We start from the raw sequence: 22,588 nt of genomic DNA, 5'->3' as shown, positions 1-22,588 counted from the left end.
CCTTTCGGCCCATCTCCGCCGTTCTTACTCCTCCATTCTTGAGGGCGTAGTTCCACAAATGATTTCCTGGCACATTACCATTTTACACTAATACCTTAATTATCACAGTAATTTACCATTGACAAGGTTAACACTGAACATTTACTTTTATAAAACAAATTAATACCCTAGACCCAAATTTTTAATATTTTACACTGTTTTAAGCTTCGTCCAATTACCGCACAATGGACATGGACACGTACGGCGGTGTGTCGAATTCTACGCCCGTCGCGATTTATGTCGTCCGACGCGATACGTCTGTTTCATACGGCCCTCTTGAAGTGTTCATGATATCGGTTATATTCCAAAGTACAGGCTATTATTCCCTCAAAGTACTGTTCGTCACACAGTATGTTATTTACGCACTTATTGCGGTGCAATCTATATTACTTACTCTTACAATGCAATTAACTGACTTCACTATGATATTTATAACTGACAAGCACTGTCCTAAGTTAACTATTTCCAGTTCATGTTGCTTGAGCGCGATCACATTTTATAAGTACTGGCGGATGCTCGTGCCATTAAATGTTGAGTTACTATACGCCCGACGGATTTGAAGTCGGCTGCGGAACGACGGTTCAGCTCCAGAGATTCACTTCAAGTGTGTTTTGCGAGTATCCCTTGCGCTCGTATATATGGATGAAGCTTTCCCTCGCGGATTCATTGACGTCATACCCCTGAGGGAGGGGGTGGATTTTTAATATCGGCACTTGCACTCCGAATTTGACGTTAAAATTTATATCAAATTAATCCACTCCTCTAGCTTATTTGCTAGATTAAATATGAACTCCTTGCGATCACAGATTTAGGAGATACGGGTGGATTTAGCTCCTCACATTTCGCGCCTTTGGAAGCGTCCCTTACAACGTGGTTTCCGTCCAGCCAATGACATGCAAGCTGTCTGATTTCCAAGAAATCCAGCCTTCAATTTATGATTATTTTTCCATGCGTGACATCTAATAAATTCATTACATTGCTCCGTGTACTCACAATAATTTATTACTGATTACTTTTGAAGTTACGAGAATATCTCATCCATCATCTCTTAAGATGGTATCCCTGAGTCTTCCGTCAAATTTTAGCGATTGGCCGGCAAATGGTCACGTGATTTAAATTTCCACCTGCCCGAACCTAGGCTAGCGAATGTCCTCGCAACCGCTGTAGTTTTCCATGACGTCACGGAATCTCCGTTCGCCAAAAATATCCCAGCGCATTACTCATGTTGCGAGCTTCCTTTGTGTCACCTACCCCTTTCTCTTTCTGACCAAGACTTATTTGTGGAGTTGTATTTCCTTGTTCGCCAACTAATGAGATCCCCTGCTGTGAAGTAGCTAAATGTTGTTGTGTCGAGCTAAGCCTCACGGCTCCAGTTTGTCGCGTACTCAACCTATTATTTCAACAAAGCTTGTACGGAATAAGTTTTCTGTATTTCAATAAATGTACCATATATTATTTTATCAATCAAATCATGACTGACTATGGACCTATGTCACTCGGGTTCATCGGCAATCCTTTCGATACTTAAGCATTTAACCAAACGCAGTGTAGTGTAGTGTAGATACATTGTAGTATAGATACAGTACATTTAGATAGTGCCGTATCTTGCCTGCTATATTCGTGTGTTATCTTTCGTGTGTATCTATTAGACCGTAATACTAATAATTTGTCTAAGAATTTAGCTTCGTTGGTAATCTTTGAGTACAGTAGTTCTTGCAAATTTCATTTCTGTTGTGCTTAGTTTAGTGACATACGGTAGGGTACCGGTATCGTAATTAGGATACGTCTGAAAGTAGTTTAAAATTACTGTAGTGTACTGTACAGTAGTATACGAGTAATATCCTATTAGAATTTAGTGTGATTATTTTATTATTGTAAAATATTTGTGTAGTACTGGTGTAGTAGAGGTATCCGTAGAAACTCGTACTAAAATACTGTTGTTGTAATTAGAATAGGCTTAATTGCAGTTTGGAATTGTGTAGTTCTTGTGTAGGCTATTACTTTCGATATTCAGTAATTAACAGCAGTTTTTATCCTGTCAAGGGTTGTAGGATTAAAAAAAATAGAGCACGACTAAGTAGTATTGTAGTGTAGTCGAATATTAATTACCTTATTGTTGTGTACTATCCCAGACAATATATCCCTCCGTTCATTTATTTTTTGCAAATAAGTTATTTTTTAAATTTCATTTTTCCCCCGTAAAGAATGGCTAAGGAGCGCGAGTGTACTTACTGTGGGTGTGGTGAGGCATTGAGGGGTATGAGGGAGGAGTTGGAAAGTTTGAGGGAGATAATTAGGATTCTCACAGAAGACAGGAAGGAGGATAGGACTCCCTCAAACAATGTACAGGTTACAGTAAGTGTACAAGAGGGAGGGGAAGGAAAGGGAGGAGTTGTAGAAGACAGGTGGTCTAATGTTCTAAGGGGAAGGAGACTGCAGGCTAAGGGCTCTATTCAGTATCAGAATTCAGGACAAGTGTCTGTGCGAAATCGGTACGAGTCACTCCAGGTAGAACAACAGAGGGAAGATGAGGGACAGGGAATTGTTGCTGAGATGTGTGGAAGTAGGAGGAAGGGAAAAGGTAGGAAAGGAAAATGTAGAGTAGAGGATAGGAAAAGACAGGTGGAACAGGGTCATGGGAAGGAGAAAAGGGAGGAGGAAGTAGCTTCTGCAGCTATCAGGAAAGATAGGGCTGACCAGGAGGGGAGGCGATCAAATGAGGTGGGTAGGGTTGAGGCTCTGGTCATGGGGGATTCCATCGTTAGACACGTGGGAAAGTGTGTGGAGGAAAGGGTACCAGGGTAGAGTGTTATCCAGGAATTAGGTTGAGGCAGATGTTGAGGAAAGTAGAAGAGAGGGAGGAGGGGAAGGAGAAGGTAGTAGTGTTTCACGTTGGTACCAACAACGTAAGGCAAGCTGATATAAGTTCCAACATAGTTGTAGATGTGTGGGATCTGGTAAATGCAGCACGGGTGAAGTTTAAGAAAGCGGAGATTGTTATTAGTGGAATACTGTGTAGAAGGGATACTGACTGGAGGGTGATTGGGGATTTAAATGAGACTATGGAGTGGGTATGTGGGAAACTGGGAGTGAAATTTCTAGATCCTAAAGGGTGGGTAGGAGATAGGGATCTGCGCTCAGATGGCCTTCATTTAAACCGCAGTGGTACGTATAAGTTAGGAAATTTGTTTGGAAGGGTAATAGGGAGGTATATTCAGGGAAACGTGATGTCCTAGGGAGCGGTGATAAGGGAACAGGGAACTGGAAATCAAGCAGGGATGACATAAAATTGTTAGTGTTGAACTGTAGAAGTATTGTAAGGAAAGGAATAGAATTAAGTAATTTAATAGATATATATTTACCAGAGATTCAAATAGGAGTTGAATCATAGCTGAGAAATGATATAATGGATGCAGAAAATTTATCACGGCACTGGAGTGTGTATCGTAGAGATAGGATATGAAGGACGGGAGGGGGAGTGTTCATTCTGGTGAAAGAAGAATTTGTAAGCTACGAAAAAGTTAAAGATGAGACACATGAAATTCTAGGTGTAAGGCTCATTTCTAAAGATAATAGGCAACTTGATATATTTGGAGTGTACAGATCGGCAAAGGGTAGCACTGACGCGGATTCGAAATTATTTGATAGGATAGTCAGCTATGTGGGAAACGACATGGAAAGAAATTGCCAGATGTCAATTGGGAAGGAAATGCGAACGACAGGAAGCATGACCAACAAATGGCAAATAAGTTAATATGGGAAGGACAGCTGATTCAGAAAGTGATGGAACCAACCAGAGGGAAAAATATCCTGGATGTGGTGCTGATAAAACCAGATGAGCTCTATAGGGAAACTGAAGTAATAGATGGTATTAGTGATCATGAAGCTGTTTTTGTGGTAGTTAAAAATAAATGGGATAGAAAGGAAAGTCTTAAAAGTAGGACTGTTAGGCAACACCATATGGCTGATAAAGCAGGCATGAGGCAGTTTCTAAAAAGTAACTATGATCGGTGGAAAACGGTAAATAAAAATGTAAACAAACTCTGGGATGGGTTTAAAGAAATTGTTGAGGAATGCGAAAACAGGTTTGTACCATTAAGGGTGGTAAGGAATGGTAAAGACCCACCTTATTATAATAGAGAAATAAACAGACTAAGAAGGAGGTGCAGACTGGAAATAAATAGAGTTAGAAATGGCTGTGGAAGTAAGGAGAAATTGAAGGATGTTACTAGAAAATTGAATCTAGCAAAGAAGGCAGCTAAGGATAACATGATGGCAAGCATTATTGGCAGTCATACGAATTTTAGTGAAAAATGGATGTGTATGTATAGGTATTTTAAGGCAGAAACAGGTTCCAAGAAGGACATTCCAGGAATAAATAATGAACAAGGGGAGTGTGTATGTGAGGATCTTCAAAAGGCAGAAGTATTCAGTCAACAGTATGTAAAGATTGTTGGTTACAAGGATAATGTCGAGATAGAGGAGACTAAGGCCAAAGAAGTAATAAAATTTACATATGATAACAATGACATTTACAATAAGATACAAAAGTTGAAAACTAGAAAAGCGGCTGGAATTGATCAGATTTCTGGGGATATACTAAAGACAATCGGTTGGGATATAGTACCATATCTGAAGTACTTATTTGATTATTGTTTGGTCGGAGGAGCTATATCAGATGAATGGAGAGTTTCTATAGTAGCCCCTGTGTATGAAGTAAAGGGTGATAGACATAAAGCTGAAAATTACAGGCCAGTAAGTTTGACATGTATTGTATGTAAGCTTTGTGAAGGCATTCTTTCTGATTATATTAGACATGTTTGTGAAATTAATAACTGGTTCGATAGAAGGCAATTCGGTTTTAGGAAAGGTTATTCCACTGAAGCTCAACTTGTAGGATTCCAGCAAGATATAGCAGATATCTTGGATTCTGGAGGTCAAATGGACTGTATCGCGATTGACCTGTGGAAAGCATTTGATAGGGTGGATCATGGGAGACTACTGGCAAAAATGAGTGTAATTGGACTAGACAAAAGAGTGACTGAATGGGTTGTTATATTTCTAGAAAATAGATCTCAGAGAATTAGAGTAGGTGAAGCTTTATCTGACCCTGTAATAATTAAGAGAGGAATTCCTCAAGGCAGTATTATCGGACCTTTATGTTTCCTTATATATATAAATGATATGAGTAAAGGAGTGGAATCGGAGGTAAGGCTTTTTGCGGATGATGTTATTCTCTATAGAGTGATAAATAAGTTACAAGATTGTGAGCAACTGCAACGTGACCTCGAAAATGTTGCGAGATGGACAGCAGGCAATGGTATGTTGATAAACGGGGTTAAAAGTCAGGTTGTGAGTTTCACAAATAGGAAAAGTCCTCTCAGTTTTAATTACTGCGTTGATGGGGTGAAAGTTCCTTTTGGGGATCATTGTAAGTATCTAGGTGTTAATATAAGGAAAGATCTTCATTGGGGTAATCACATAAATGGGATTGTAAATAAAGGGTACAGATCTCTGCACATGGTTATGAGGGTGTTTAGGGGTTGTAGTAAGGATGTAAAGGAGAGTGCATATAAGTCTCTGGTAAGACCCCAACTAGAGTATGGTTCCAATGTATGGGACCCTCACCAGGATTACCTGATTCAAGAACTGGAAATAATCCAAAGAAAAGCAGCTCGATTTTTTCTGGGTGATTTCCGACAAAAGAGTAGCGTTACACAAATGTTGCAATGTTTGGGTTGGGAAGAATTGAGATGAAGAGCTGCTCGACTAAGTGGTATGTTCCGAGCGGTCAGCGGAGAGATGGCGTGGAATGACATTAGTAGACGAATAAGTTTGAATGGCGTTTATAAAGAAAGGAAAGATCACAATATGAAGATAAAGTTGGAATTCAAGAGGACAAACTGGGGCAAATATTAATTTATAGGAAGGGGAGTTAGGGATTGGAATAACTTACCAAGGGAGATGTTCGATAAATTTCCAATTTCTTTGAAATCATTTAGGAAAAGGCTAGGAAAGCAACAGATAGGGAATCTGCCACCTGGGCGACTGCCCTAAATGCAGATCAGTATTGATTGATTGATATGAGCACGTTGTACGTAAACCAGCACATCCCATGAGGCATCTTAACGAGGTTCAAGTCACAAGGGACATCACTTTGATCCAGGAAGGATGGACTTTTCGTCGTATTGCTGTTGATCTCAATGTCTCTCCGTCAGTTATTCGACGCTTGCGGAATCCCTACAATGAGACAAGCCAGTTCACAAGGAGCGTTGGACAAGGTCGTGGACGCATGACACCCCCCAGAGGATGACCGATATCTGACCATCTGTGCGTTGCAGCGTCGTTCAGCAACTGCCAGAGAACTGCAACAAGACCTCGGCAGGGTCACTGGAGTCAAGGTGTCTGACCAGATAGTAAGGACCAGATTAAGAGAAGTGTCCTTATGACCCAGACGTCTTGTTCGAGTGCCCGTTTAACGCAGCAACATCGCGCAGCTCGCCTTCTGTTTGCCCGTACCCACGTCAACTGGCAACTTTGCTAATGGAGACCTGTGTTGTTCACAGACGAGTCCAGATTTCCCCTGACACAGCGTGATGGACGTCAACGCGTATGGAGAGTAGTACATGCCGAATGTTGTCCAGGAAGACGACCGATTCGGACAAGGTTCTTGGATGATGTGGGGTGACATCAGTATTGATGGCCGTACGGATCTTGTCGTCGTCCGTGATAATCTTACCGCTGCGGGGTACACCGAGCAGATACTACTACAGCATGTGTTGGTTGTTGCATACGGTGTTGGCCCTGAATTCGTACTCATGCACGACAATGCTAGGGCTCATATAGCGCGCATCACCAGAGCTGTCTTGCGAGAACTCGACATTCAAGAGATGGAATGGCCAGCAGTGGGTGCCGACCTTAATCCCATCGAGCATGTGTGGGATAGGCTTGACAGAAGTGTTCGTGGGCATCCTGTTCCACCACAGACTCTCCAAGACCTCGAACAGGCTCTCATTGAAGAATGAGACCTAATACCGCAACGTGACCTCCGTCGACTTATACGGAGCATGCCACGTAGGTGCCAAGCTGTGATAAATGCTCGTGGAGGACATAGACCATACTTAAGCTCTCCAACTGTGATAAACATCCACCCTGGAGGACTGTTATCACTTTCCTTTCGCCCCTATTTCGCCATTTCCGTTTGTGTTCTGAAAATTAACGTGAATCTATTGATGTTCTTTTGTATACTTCAACGGTAAAGAATAATGGTTTAGTTGGTAATATACCTGGGTGTGAGGTATTGTTTTGTGGAGCATGGCATACGTTTAAAAACATGTTCCCCTAAATTTTTGAACTGTGTATTATTAACAGTAATACACTTCTATTTTGATTTCAATTAAAAGGTAAATAAGGATGTAATCATCTAAGATCAGGTCGAAACTGATTGCAATATATCGCTTCTTTTTTAAGGTAGATTCAAGATCAATACTTTTTGAGTACAAATGAAATGTTGTAATTAACTACAACCTTAACATGCTCATTCTAAAGCACCTTGATTTCATTCATGATATAAAGCTAATAATTAATAAAAAGAACGTGCTAATAATTGTTCATGATGTGATATTTGCTTTATTTATAATTATAAAAATAACAACCGGTAGAAGGAGCGCGATTTCCACATCAAAAATAAGAAAAATTACAGCATTTAAGGAGAATCGTAAAGAGAAGGGAAGCCGCGCTGAACTTTTAGGATCGAATCCGCACTCAAAAGGCGAGCTCTTTTCCCGGTCATTAATGGATTTCTTGATAGAATTGAAGCTAAGGTAATTACAATTGATGTTATTTTTTTGATAATTGTGAATATTGTAACAATCAATATGATTCAGATTATTTATTTTGAATTAATCAATATTTTTGATTGAAAGTCAAATGTACTTATATACTAAATAAATAGATTACCTTCCTCATCAATAAACAGAAATATATAATAATAATCACACTACGTCAACAAAGTGTCAATACCATGCGGCAGCGTCGAATCCGAAATGATGATTAATAGAAAAATGGCACATCAAATGCCGCATTAAACATGTTAAAGGAATTGTAGTACCAATAATAACACGTAGTCCATGGAATCCTGTTACTATAAAAAAGGTTGACCCATACGCAGCATCACTGATGGTAAAGGGGGCTTCTATATATTCATACCTAATAAGATTGTGAAAAATAATCTTTGAGTGGCTTGCTATAATTTTCCTCTATTAAACTGTCGTCGGCACAAGTAACAGTTACTCCTGAAGCAAAAAGGGTTGTAGTATTGAGGAGGGGGATTTGAAGGGGATTAAGGGGTTAAATACCTAAAGGAGGTCAGAGACTTCCTAATTCAATGCCAGGTGAGAGGCTTCTATGAAAAAATGCTCAGAAGAAAGAGATGAAGAATATTTCGGAGACAACAAATAAAATTAGGCCCTATATCTCATCGTAAACCCTTGCTAACTGGTAAAGTGTGAAGACGCTGGTAAGTTCCTTCTCGTGGTAGCGTACTCAGCAACGCAATAACACAGTTGTACGTAGAGTCTGAGCATAGGCGCGCAAGTTTGCCCCTGTGGTGATAATAATACCGGGCGAGTTGGCCGTTCGGTTAGGGACGTGCAGCTGTGAGCTTGCATCCGGAAGACAGTGGGTTTGATCCCCACTGTCCGCAGGCCTGAAGACGGTTTTCCGTGGTTTCCCATTTTCACATCAGGTAAATGCTGGGACTGAACCTTAGACCACGGCTGCTTCCTTCCCACTTCTAGCCCGTTCATGTCCCATCGTCGCCGCAATACATTTCTGTGTCGGTGTAACGTAAAGCCAATTGTAATAATAATAATAATAATAATAATAATAATAATAATCAAAAGTTAAAGCTTTCATGACCAGTGTTTATGGAACTGATATCTTCCTGCATTATTATTATTATTATTATTATTATTATTATTATTATTATTATTATTATTATTATCATTATTATTATTATTATATTCATTTTGCCCAACTAGGAGCACATATGAACTTATTTAGCTGTTCACTGTTCTCTCTTTTCCTCCCATTATCTCATCATTCGATCACTGAGTCCGTTCTTGCGTTCTTCTGTCCATCCTGCATATTTTATTTTATGTTTCCGTGCAAATTTATTTATTTGGCTTCCGAACTTTGTTCTACTATATCTTCAATACTCTCTTAGGTATCCATTGTATAGGCTGCAAGAGTCAGAGAAATTTTATTAGAATTTTTCTATCTGCAATTTATTTTTGTAATTTGATAAATTTCCAGCAGTTTCTTTTTCAACCAAATTCCATTTTCACATTTTGGTTCTAGGATATTTCTGATGATTTTCCTCTCCCATTTTCAATGGTTGCGATGGTTGTTATTTGTGACCTGCCAGCAATTATCGGGGCTTTAGATGTGTGAAGTGCCTCTGGTGAAGTGCCTTAATTGTATTGTCGTCATTTTGCAAAAATAATTATTGTTCTTATTGTTATTGTACGAGCGTTATAGATAAAGTAGTAGCAACGTAGTCCAGACACTCGCAGGAGATCGGGCACGCGCAAATAGTATATGGGAGCGGTCAGGCTGTAGTCGATGCTTAGTGTACTTGGGATTGCTGTTGCTGTGTGGAGTTGAAGTGAAGAGTGTCGATTCGACCGTTCTAAAGCGTGTTTTCTACAGGTGATCAGCGTTCGTGGATTAAAGTAGAGATTGCCCGTGGCAGAAATGCATCAGGACGCTGTCGAGGATTACGTGAAACCTGTGGCGAGAATACATTACCGTATAAGACGGTTGCACGATGGGTCAAGGCATTTAGTGTGGGTCGGAATGGGACTGCGGATTTTCACCACACAGGTCGGCCGTCCATTCCTCAAGATCACATTGACATCGTGAGTGGTCTCGTTTCCGTAGACCATTGATGAACTGTCCGATAATTATCCGTAGAGATTGGTCTCAGTCATCAAACGGTGTGGCGCATACTGACGAAATGTCTTAACACGAGGAAATTGCGTCCCGTTGGGTTCAACATCAACTCACCGACGTACAGAAATGGCACCGATATGCACTGGCTGGCATCCATCTGGGCAAATACCGCAATGGAGGAGACTCATTTCTGCTGCGTGTTATCGCCAGTGGTGAGACGTGGGCTCGAGCCTACGAGCATGAATTAAAGCGTCAATCGAATGAATGGCGTCACCCAGGTTCGCCACGTCCACAGAAACTTCGACAGGAGTCCAGTGGGGCGAAGCTTATGCTGATTGTGGCAGACGACTATGAGGACACTTGCTGTGCCTGAGAGACAAATCGTCATCAGTCGCTACCATTGCCGATTTCTGGAGCGACATCTTCGTCCTGCAATGCGGCGTAACGTCCACGTTTATTGCGAGACGATCGCCTTATTGTGTTGCATGACAACCCAGGTTGTCATCTCACAAACAATTTCAAGCTCTTATTGCAACGGTGACACTGGGAGGTCTTGGAACACCCTCCGTACTCACCAGACATGAGTCCTTGTGACTTCGACCTTTTTCCGAAGTTGAGGGAACCCCTCTGAGGCCGCCGATTTCCTGGCGTAGCACCTGTACTCCCGCTCCTTCGCTGACATCAACAGAGAACGCCTTGCCAATGGTCCCCAACGGCTTCTCGATATTTTGCAAAATGTAATAGACTTTGCGGGTGACTAAATGAAGGACAGGGCGAGTTGGCCGTGCGGTTAGGGGCTTGCATCCGGAAGATAGTGGGTTCGAATTCCACTGTCGGCAGCCCTGAAGATGGTTTTCAGTGATTTCCCATTTTCACACCAGGCAAATGCTGGGGCTGTACCTTAATTAAGGCCACGGCCGCTTCCTTCCAACTCCTAGGCCTTTCCTATCCCATCGTCGCCATAATACCTGTCTGTGTCGGTGTGACGTAAAGCCACTAGCAAAAAAATACACTAAAGGAATGTAATGCACTTATACTTGTTAATTCATTAAATGTTGCGTTCTATCAATATTGACACTACTTTATTATAGCCCTCGTATAATATTGAAAAAGTAACAATTTCTCTGGTATTTGTCATATTTTGATGATGATGATGATGATGAAGTGGTGGATTTTGTCATTGGTCATTATCAAATTCTCAGGTATACTTATTTTTGAAATCAGAAACAAGTAATTAACTCTTGATGGGGTTTTGTTTTCAGGTATGCGGATGGGGCTGATGCAAACCAAGGTGGGATTAATTCATCTTCTCTCCCACTTTGAAGTCAGTCCTGGAAAAAACACACCAGTCCCTATCGAACTGGACCCAAAATCATTTCTTTTGAGCACGAAAGGAGATATTCAGTTGTGCTTCAAGAAAATAATGTGAAGAAACTCGACAAAAATGCACCTGTGTTTTATATTATATATTAAAACATTAATTATCTAAAAACTTTGTTGACACTTCTCCCACGCACTATGTACTGTATATCAAATATGACATCAAACATCGGGGTATTTACTCCTCTTCCATATCAATGGGGTTTATGGAAGGTACACTTAATACTTTTCACTTTACAAACAAAAAAAGTCACCAAATATTTCACATATTTACTTTTACCGAAAAAGATCAGAGGATATTCACAAACACACTGCCACTTTAAGCCAACAAAATTTGCACCCCTTGCCCTAGTAGTGACAGCAGCACTACGCTTACGCCAGCCAACCTGGGACTAAATTATTTCACCTGCGACCGCCGGGTGCACTACTGTATCGTACAGCATCACAAGTGACAAATGCCGGTGCTGCTATTGGTTGGATATCCTACTTGAGTCCTCTGTATTTTGAAAGAGTGTTTTGCAATTTACATTATTATAAATTAATCAGGTCTCTGAGAGTGAAGACACGAGGTTTAGAACTTTAATTGTAGCAACTATGTAATTACAACTGATACAAAAGAGATACATGTTACCAAGTTTTACTGTACTTCAAGGTAGCCACCAGCATTGTGTACAACCCGTTGCTAGCGATGTCGAAGTTATAGGATACCTTTAGCAGCGCCTTTTTTCTTCATCTTAGGAATCAAGTCAAAGTCACATGAAATTAAGTTCGGAAAGTATGGTAGATGGTGCAGCAGTTCCCAACCCCACCGACCGAAGAAATCAGCAACAGCTTGTACTGTATGCGGCCGAGCGTTGTCGTGCAAAATGATGGATGGGTTCTGCAGAAAGTGTCACCGCTTCTTTCTCAAAGCTGTTCGCATGCTGTGTTCCAAAAATGGAACTGTTATACTGCACATTGACGGTCTGCTATGGAGGAACTGAATGCGTTAAGATAACACTATCACAGTCGTACACGAGAATAACCATAACTTTTCATATTTCTGGGATTCTGACGAACGTTCGATCTTCGTGGTGACCCGTAATGACACCATTCATTCGACTGGCGTTTCAGTTGTGACTCGTACGATTTGGTCCATGTCTCATCCAGCGTAATGATACGACGTAAGAAAGCCTCTCCTTTGCGATCATAGCGCTCCAAGTGGTTACGAGCACCATCGCATCGTAACCATTTCTGCATTTCCGTAAAATCACTCGGAATCCATCGTAATGTAATTTTTCTCATCCACTGGCGTTCCTTCAGAATATGAAGCACAGTGATATGCGCTAATCCGGTGTCTCGGGCAAGCTCACGAATCGTATTGCGTCGATCAGTGTCCAGTAACGCGGCACACTAACTGGACGATGCATGTCTTCCACACTTTGGCATCCCTCGTTGAAGGCTTCTACCCACTGTGCCAGTGATCTGTAAGGCAATGCAGATTCCCCGCAAACCTCTTGAAGACCATGATGACACTGTCGTGCTGTACGAACTCTGGCACATTCAGTCTTTATCAACTCCGTTGTTCCCGTTTGGAAAACATCGTGACAACACCACCTTAAACCACCAGCTAACACGAGGCTCTGTTCCTCTCGCCAGTTCGCATGTGCGTGATGTGGAAAGGGAGAGGTGGTGGTGGTGATTTTTGTTTTAAGAGGAAGTACAACTAGGCAATCATCCTCTTTGAACAAATTAGTGGAAAATAAATTTAAAATAAAATAAAATTATTTATTCAACGAAAGAATTTGGATACGCAGTACAAAATAAAACAAAAAATATTGAATTATGCCGAAAAACTACTAACGAATCAAAAGAGAACGTGCGTTTCCTGAGTAACACTACACTTGTAATTTACATATCCTTGATTAATCCACTGTCGCACATAAAGCGAATGACGATATCAGCAGTAGTCAGGTCATCGGCTAGTATGCGTTCGAGTGTTTCCTGCGGGCTGAGGCTCCGTCTTAGGCCAGAGAGTTCGGCGCACTCTGTAAGGATGTGGGCTACGGTGAAGTTGGCACCACAAGAACACACTGGGGGTCTTCCCTCTTTAGGAGAAAAGAGTGCTGAGATCGTCCATGACCTATCTTCAGCCTACACAATACTATGGCCTCTCTCCGTGAAGGCCGGAAAGAGGACCGCCACACGGTAGTTGTCTTCTTAATTACTCTCAGCTTGTCGGGAGTTCGGATAGCTAGCCACTCCGATTCCCAGGACGCCAAGATGCTTCGATGTAGTTGAGAACAATTACCTTTAGCAGGTACATTGGAGGTAAAAGTACCGCTTCCTTTGCAGCTTCATGCGCAAGTTTGTTTCCCGCCATCCCAACGTGGCTAGGGACGGGAGAGTCCATGTGCTCTGAGGTAAGGTAGGTATGTAACTAACGTGTGCTATCAACGACACCATTAGGTTCCATTGCATAGCGTCTCTACAGTAATGTTGCCACTATTACAGTTCCAGCCTTCGTATTGTGTCCGTCGTTTGGTTTTGAGGACGAAGGCAATGCTTTTGTGGTAAGATTCCTTTCTATTCTTGTTTTATGCAGTAATATCTAGATTGGCATTATTCTGTGTGTGAGCTGTTTATCTCAACCAGGTAAAGCAGCATGATTTGTTCTGGGTGATTTCCGACAATAGAGTAGTGTTACGAAAATTTTGCAATCTTTGGGCTGGGAAGTCTCGGAAGTAAAGAGACGAGCAGCTCGACTAGGCGGAATGTTTTGAGCTGTCAGTGGAGGTATGGCTTGAAATGGCATTAGTATACGAATAAGTGGAGTTTTAAAAGTAGGTGGGAAATATAATATGAATATGAAGTTGGAATTCAAGAGGACAAATTGGGGCAAATATTCGTTTATAGGACGAGGAGCTAAGGATTGTAATAATTTATCAATGTTTGATAAATCTCCAACTTTGAAGTCATTTAAGAACTGACTAGCTAAAGAAGTGATAGGGAATCCGCTCCTGGAGGACAACCCTAAATGCAGATCAATGGTGATTGATTGATTGATTGATTGATTGATTGATTGATTGATTGATTGATTGATTGATTGATTGATTGATTGATTGATTGATTGATTGATTGATTGATTGATTGATTGATTGATTGATTGATTGATTGATTGATTGATTGATTGATTGATTGATTGATTGATTGATTGATTGATTGATTGATTGATTGATTGATTGATTGATTGATTGATTGATTGATTGAGGGGTTATTGGCATCAGAATAATATCCTACTATTATTTCGATGAGGTCCACGCACTGGTGGTTCTCATTTGTGTTCACCAACCAATTATTATTATTATTATTATTATTATTATTATTATTATTATTATTATTATTATTATTATTATTAGTTAAAGATATTGTACATAGTTGTATCCTTTGAGTGAATGCCTTAAAGCAGTCGATGTAAACTTATTTTCTGAGAATTATTTCAGTGTCCAATTTAAAGTAATAGACTAATAATGAGGAAGGTAAGCTTATGCCTACCCGCGTTGTGAGGAATATTTTCCCTCGTCTGTCGTTGCTGCATCTACTCTTGTAAGCGAGTGAAACTGACCCACTTCGGCTGCGGTCAAATACCTGCAGATCCTCAAACTCGATGCCCAAACCTCAGCTCTATTCCAACGCTTCATCCAGCGATCCCTTGACCAAGCAAATCCCCTCATAACTCAACTCTTCCAAGTTCCCCTCAAACGTCCTCTCTGAATCTTCATCCCAATCCATCACTTCCAAGCTCTCACAGCACCTGCTTTTTTTTTTTTTTTCCCGGGGGGGCCCCCGAAGCCCGCTCCCCCCGCGTGACCATCGACTCAATCTACATGGCCTCCGACATGCTATTATTTCTAAGAAGACGAAAGAGATAGCAGGGAGGAGTGGGAGGTGATACAAGGAGTATCTGCCGGTTTCCGAGTCAGACTCGCTACCACGGCAAGAGTTTGTGTTAGGTATATGGTGTTGAAGTATGGTATTGAAGGGTCAGGGAAAAACCACATAGGCAGAAAGAAGAAAGAGCCTACATGTAAAACCTGACAAGGTTTAGCATAATATTAGTCCTGGGGCGACCAGAGCCGCTCATTTCTCACCTAGCCACACCCTGTTTCCAGTCATTGGACCGGGTCAGGAATCGAATGAATGAAGCCCACCATCCAGCGGCGGGGATAGGAATTGTGCCGGCTGCCGAAGCCTGTGGCACTCCCCTGGGGCAATGATTCATAACTGACAGATTAAATGAAATGATATTGGAGAGTGTTGCTGGAATGAAAGATGACAGGGAAAACCGGAGTATTCGGAGAAAAACCTGTCCCACCTCCGCTTTGTCCACCACAAATCTCACATGGAGTGACCGGGATTTGAACCACGGAACCCAGCGGTGAGAGGCCGGTGCACTGCCGCCTGGGCCACAGAGGCTTCTCACTTAATACTATCTTATTCTTAATATGTATTCGTTTATTTATTTATTAAAAACCTAACCCCATGGCGTAACAGCCCCGAAAGGCTATGGCCTACCAAGCGACCGCTGCTCTTCCCGAAGGCCTGCAGATTACCAGGTGTCGTGTAGTCAACACGACGGATCCTCTCGGTCGTTATTCTTGCCTTTCTAGACCGGGACCGCCATCTCGCCGTCAGCTCCTCAATTGTAATCACGTAGGCTGAGTGGACCTCGAACCAGCCCTCAGATGCAGATAAAAATCTCTGACCTGGCCAGGAATCGAACCCGGGGCCTCCGGGTAAGAGGCAGGCACGCTACCTCTGGGTTGCTATATTTCTAGAAAATAGATCTCAGAGAATTAGAGTAGGTGAAGCTTTATCTGACCCTATAATAATTAAGAGGGGAATTCCTCAAGGCAGTACTATCGGACCTGTATGTTTTCTTTGTATAAACTAGCAAGATACCCGATCTTCGCTACGGTATTATACTAAAATATATAATTGAATGCATATTGTTTTATATATAATCCGCCAAAATTCGCGATCTGACCCGTTTTCTGAGAGAATCCACCAAAATTCGTGATCTGACTCGTTTCCTAATAGATTACGGCAAGTTTCCTCCCATTTTTCAATCTTTCTTTCCAGCAATCGATTTCGTCCTTCCCGGGCTAGGTCCAGGTATTCCAACCGGTCAGTTGGCTCCCTAAATCTTTGCCATCTTTTCCTATAAGCATTTTTAATATGGATCAAATCCTTTCCCCCGCCAGCGACTACTCCCTGATGTCTTCACGCCGCAGCTACAGATGAGTAGCCTCGGGACTCCCAAGTACTTGGCGGTACTGAACCCGCGGCCGGACAGAAATCGCAGTCATTATCCGGCCAGGACCTATTTCCAGCTTGGATCGCACATTTTGACGACGGTCAAGAACATTATTATTATTATTATTATTATTATTATTATTATTATTATTATCAATGTTCTGGACCCTACAGCAAGATGCAAGACCGCTACTTAGCGGTAAATTACATCTGCTGTCATGGTCATTGTTAAGAATGTGACCAGCACCATTGTCGCGCGTCGGCAAGTGTGCGGGATTTCTGGCCATACAAATGACATACTTCTTTTTTTTTTTTTTTTTTTTTTTTTGATTTCAAGTACTTGGGAGTCCCGAGGCACACTTCGGCCTCTCTACTCATCTGTGAAGACATCAGGGAGTAGTCGCTGGCGGGAGAAAATCGACCTGTCTATGGCGGAACAAGTCCGCCATGTCAGAAGTGAAAACCCCTCATCACTGAGCTATTAAAAATCTAATAAGCTAGTGCTAGTGGGCAAGGCTGGGAGACATTGATGTTCGTTTGGAGTAGCAATAGAAGAGAGCAAGATGTTGTGAGAGGAAGGTTTAGCAAGGCGAGAGTCCTAGGTGGGCTGTTTTAGGGGACCAGGATTTGTCGGGAGGGCATGACTGGGACTTGCAGTGAGGGCTGGTTAGAGAGTAGATTTAGAAGAAGTAGGAGTAGGGCAGAAGTGTCTTGGCTGGCTTGGGGAAGAGTAGGTGGGAAAGGCTGGGGAGTGAAGTAGTTGAAATGTGGTGTGGAGCTCTTGGTTGGTTCAGATGCCTGGCGTGCCTGTAGTGGGACCTGACGGCCCTCTTGATGTAGGGGCACCCAGGAAACGACGCAGCATGCTGTCCCTCGCAGTTCGCACACCTTGCCTCTTCGCGTGGTACTTTGCAGTCAGTGTGGCGGTGAGGCCAGCACCATTGTCGCGCGTCGGCAAGTGTGCGGGATTTCTGGCCATACGAATGACATACTTCTTTTTTTTTTGTTTCTTTTTTTTTTGTTGATTTCAAGTACTTGGGAGTCCCGAGGCTACTCATCTGTAGCTGCGGCGTGAAGACATCAGGGAGTAGTCGCTGGCGGGAGAAAATCGACCTGTCTATGGCGGAACAAGTCCGCCATGTCAGAAGTGAAAACCCCTCATCACTGAGCTATTAAAAATCTAATAAGCTAGTGCTAGTAGGCAAGGCTGGGAGATATTGATGTTCGTTTGGAGTAGCAATAGAAGAGAGCAAGATGTTGTGAGAGGAAGGTTTAGCAAGGCGAGAGCCCTAGGTGGGCTGTTTTAGGGGAATTTGTGCCGTACATTATTGACCTTATTATAGAGGTGAAAAATTGAACGTTCAATCTCATTCCTATCGTTTATTTCAAATGTGTTTAAATTGTTATTTATATGCCAGGGGAATCTACTGTAATCTAAGAACGTTCTCCGAAGGAAAAGATGGCTCTTGAAAACGAACCCAGGAAAGATTAAAAATGATCGGTTTATAACCAGAATAAGTACATCGAAAATCTACAGCCTGTTTCCAGTCATTCGACAGGGTCAGGAATGGAATGAATAAAGCCCCCTGTCGCACTCCTCTGGGGCAATGATTAATGGATGACAAATGAAATGAAACTATTTTGGACAGTGTTGCTGGAATGAATGATGACAGGGAAAACCGGAGTATCCGGAGAAAAACCTGTCCCGCCTCCGTTTTATCCAGCACGAATGTCACATGGAGAGACCGGGATTTGAACCACGGAACCCAGCTGTGAGAGGCCGGCGCGCTGCCGCCTGAGCAACGGAGGCTCCTTATAAATACATAATGAATAGTAAAATCAATTGGTCTCACCTCCTTTTACAACCAACCGCCGTTAAGTTTATTTACCCCCACCCTCCAAAGAAAAAACTAAAAGAAGGCGTGTTTCTTTATGTTTAAAGGAGATTCCAAACACCGATGTTCACGTCTATTAACTTCAGTTTTGAGATTAAAATAATTCACTTTTTTCACTTTGATACTCCTCCCCCCCCCCCCCGAAAGTGAATTTTCCAGCAAAAAATACTTCTTTCTTTAATGGTAAATACCAATTATCACGACTGTAACTTCTTCAGTTTTTTATTTATGTGTCCTCATGAAAGGAACTCAACTCCTTTTCACTCCCGCCCCCAAGATGATTGCCCCCCCCCCACAAAAAACGGGCTTTTCTTTGTTTCTAAAGGAGATCCAAATACCAATTTTCACGTCTGTAACAAATTTAGATGTAAGTATTCTCATACAATTAAGTCAATTAATTTTTCAAATCATTCACCCCCCCCCCCATTCATTGCATTTTCCGAGAATACGTGTCTCCATTCATTGGATTTTCCGAGAATACGTGTTTCTTTACTTTTAAAGCAGATTCCAAATATCAAATTTCACGTCTGTAACATCTTCATTTTTGATATAACAGTAGCCTAATTAAAAGAATGCAACACCATTTTCAGTCAGTTTTACCCCCCCCCACCCACAAACCCAAGTGGTATTTCCGAAAACTAAAAATACACGTTTCTTTATTTTTAATAGAGATAAAAAATATCATTTTTCACTTCTGTAACATGTTAAGTTTTGTGAGATATAATGTAGAAAATCTCATTTTAAAATTTCACCCCCTTTTTAGTTCCCCTTAAGTGAAGTTTCCAAAAACAAACCACCTATGTTTCTTTACATTTACAGGAGATTCCAAATACCACTTTTTACGTCTGTAACATTCTACGTTTCTCAGATATTCTGCAGATATAGTCTTTCAAAATATTCACCCCAACATGTCACTCCTGTTTAACCGCCATTCATTGGATTTTCCAAAAACGAAAAAATACATGTTCCTTTATTTTTAAAGGAGATTCTAAATATCAATTTTTACACTTGCAAACTTTTAAAGTTTTGAGATAAATACACTCATTTTAAAATCCCCCCTTTACACCCCCCCCCCCCCCACTATTTGAACTTTCCAAAAGCAAAAAATGTGTTTCTTTATTTTTAAAGGAGATCCCAAATACCAATTTTCAGGTCTGTGATATCTTCAGTTTCTGAGATTTAAGTATCCTCATTAAAGGCATTTAACCCCTTTTTTCCCCTCCTATTGGGATTATCCGAAAATAAAAAAATACATGTTTCTTTGTTTTTAAAGAAGATTCTAAGTACCAATTTTCACATCTATAAACTTTAAAAGTTTTGTGAGTCTAACCTAGTCAGCGTTCGGTGACGGACGTATTGTGTGGAGGTGCCAGGAGAGCCGGCGTGGAATGTGAACGGTGTGTGGTAAAGTAATTCGAGTGGGAAGAGGAAGATAATTGGCGTGGATCAATATCGTGCAGCTATTGGGAGATGGCAGAGGAAAGGGGGAAAGGAGATAGCTGGAAATAAAGGAGGTATAATGGAAACAAGAATGATGGACGAGATGATATTGGCGGCAGCGGTGATTATGGTATTACTAGCTAAAGGAGCTGTAGAGGTAAACCCCGGCCCGACTTCTAGTGGCAGCATGAACTGGGAAGACGTGGAGGTCATAAGAAAAGTGGTGAAAGAAGTGGTGGAAGAAGTATGCCCGTTTGAGCAGATTAAGAATATGATGAAGGAGCAAATGAAGGAATTTGAGCATATAAGACGGTGGATACAGGGAAAAACAGACGAGATAATGAGCAAAGTGGAATCCAACGAGAGAGAGATTATATCACTCAAGACAAGAATAAGGGAGATGGAAGGAGAGGTGGTGAAGCTGCGAGCGGAAATTGAAGACTGTAACCGAGAACGGAGGAAGAAACACCTATTTATATATGGAGTACCGGAAGATAAAGCAGAAGATAAAGTACTGACAACCTACAAAGTAGTGGAGATTATCCAGAAAATGATGAGAATTAACTTTAGCGAAGTTGATATTGATGATGTGGAAAGGATAGGTAAAAAAAGGGGTGACAGACCGATAAAATTGAAGCTGTTTTCTACCTTGATGGCGGAAGTAGTGTTAAAAGGTGCAGACAACATACGTAGCACAAAAATTTGGATTAAAGAAGACATTGATAGAGAAGGGGTAAAGAACATTAACACTCTGAAAAAACATTTGGCCAGGGCTAAATTACAAGGGTGGAGAGCCTATATTAAGGGTCAAAAATTAGTTGTGACTAACGGTATATGGACCAGAGTGTGGACTGCGAAGAAATTACGAGAAATGGAAGATGACAGGAAAGACGAAGTGGTAGTGGGGAAAAGTGTGGAAGTAAGACAGGCCAGAGACAGTAAAGTGGGCGAAGACGGATATGGAGGTAAAGAAAGAACCAAGGACAATAAAGCACCGGACCCAAGCTCGCAGCAAGAAAGAAAGAAAGGGATGGATGCGATAGCTAAAGCATTCGAAGTAGCGAACAGGGAGGTGTTAGCAGAGATGAGGAGGGAAATAAGGAAGGAAACCAGGGAGACCAGGGCAATAGTGAAGGAGTCCAGAACTGAGGCCAGTGGGAAAGAAGAAAGAAGAAGACAGGGAGCGATTGTGGGAGTAGAAACGCAGGATGTAATGAAGCGAAAATGCGACTGGGAGTCAGGAAGAAGCAGCAAGAGGTGCCCTAGTGAAAGGGAGAAGTCTGAGCATAAGAGAGATATGGGGCAAAAAGAACAGAGAAGACGAAGGCATAGTGACAAGAAGCAAAAAAGGTAATCTGTAGTTGGAAGTAAATTGCTGCATACTGGAGAATAGTGGAGTGTGTGCGTGTTATACATAGCTATGACAAGAGCAGTTAAATGACAAGTGGGTCTGAAGAGGCATGATACCAGATGGTGAAGTGTGTAGTGAATGAGGAAGAGAGTGTGTGTAAATAGGACAGGTGCCAAGGAGAAAGTTAATATATGGAGATGGTTGGAATATGAGCTGGGGCTCTAGTTAGCCTAGTGATATGTGAGTGAATATGGTTTCATCTTAGTTGGCGAATTGTTTGGGCTCTAAAGGTAACAAATATAGTGAAATACTAGATGCTGAAGTGTGATTACCAGTAGAGAATCTTAAGGTGTAGTAAATGGCACACAGGCATTACAGTGGAGGTAACACGTAGTCAGGTTTTCAACATAAGTAGAATATAAGAAAGGTCAGTGTTCAAGAGAGAATGCGCTGAATGAGATCCCGGCCGGAAGTGATATACTCTGTGGCCTAAGTGCTGATTCAGCCCGACACAGCATTGTACTCTGCTCAGTTATATGTTGCCAGTTTTAGTTTCCCATTACTATTATTGCCATATTGTCAAATAGATGGAATTACCTTATTGCAGTAGTTATATTAGTTTTCGTTTTATCCTTTTTCTTAATAGCAATATTGAGATCGTTGATATCTGAAAAGACATCAGCGACGCATTGACATTTGATTATTATTATTTTCAATACTATCAGTTTTCGTTTTATCCCTGTTCTTAACAGCAATATTGAGATTTTTTGAGGTTTGGTTTATATCTGAAAAGACAACAGTGACTTATTGACATTTGATTATTATTATTATTTCCAGTAACTTTGTTTTTTCTTTGTTTGGTGTTAGTTATTTTTACTATACGAGCTTCATGATATGTCTACAGCAACTTAAGCAGACTAGGCTAGGCATTATTATTTTTCTTCCGTAATGGATCAATAAGGCTTCATTGCTGTAGATCTGGTAGAAAAATAAATAAATAAATACAAGTTTTGTGATATAGATACACTAATTTTAAAAATTCACCCCCCATTAATTGGAGTTTCCAAAAACAAAAAATACGTGTTTCTTTCTTTTTAAAGGAGATCCCAAACACCAATTTTCAGGTCTGTAATATCTTCAGTTTCTGAGATTTAAGTATCCTCATTAAATGCATTCAACCCCTTTTTCACCCCTTTCCACCCCTCCTATTGGGATTTTCCGAAAACAAAAAAAA

The 22,588-nt window shown here is 41.3% G+C and overlaps 1 protein-coding gene across 1 annotated transcript in view; it reads left to right on the top strand.

Annotated features, from left to right (window-relative positions):
- LOC136876513 (cytochrome P450 6j1) overlaps window positions 1-11,804 on the top strand; it is a 102,289-nt gene extending 90,485 nt beyond the window's left edge. The window contains exon 6 of the mRNA XM_067150527.2: window positions 11,256-11,804. Within this exon, the coding sequence (XP_067006628.2) occupies window positions 11,256-11,422 (167 nt within the window). The 3' untranslated portion in view covers window positions 11,423-11,804. The remainder of the gene's footprint in view (window positions 1-11,255) is intronic.
- Window positions 11,805-22,588: the final 10,784 nt, after the last annotated feature.

The sequence above is a fragment of the Anabrus simplex genome, chromosome 6 (genome assembly GCF_040414725.1).
Source record: "Anabrus simplex isolate iqAnaSimp1 chromosome 6, ASM4041472v1, whole genome shotgun sequence".
In the NCBI taxonomy this organism is placed as follows: Eukaryota; Metazoa; Arthropoda; class Insecta; order Orthoptera; family Tettigoniidae; genus Anabrus; species Anabrus simplex.
This window is presented reverse-complemented; position numbering and strand designations above follow the sequence as displayed.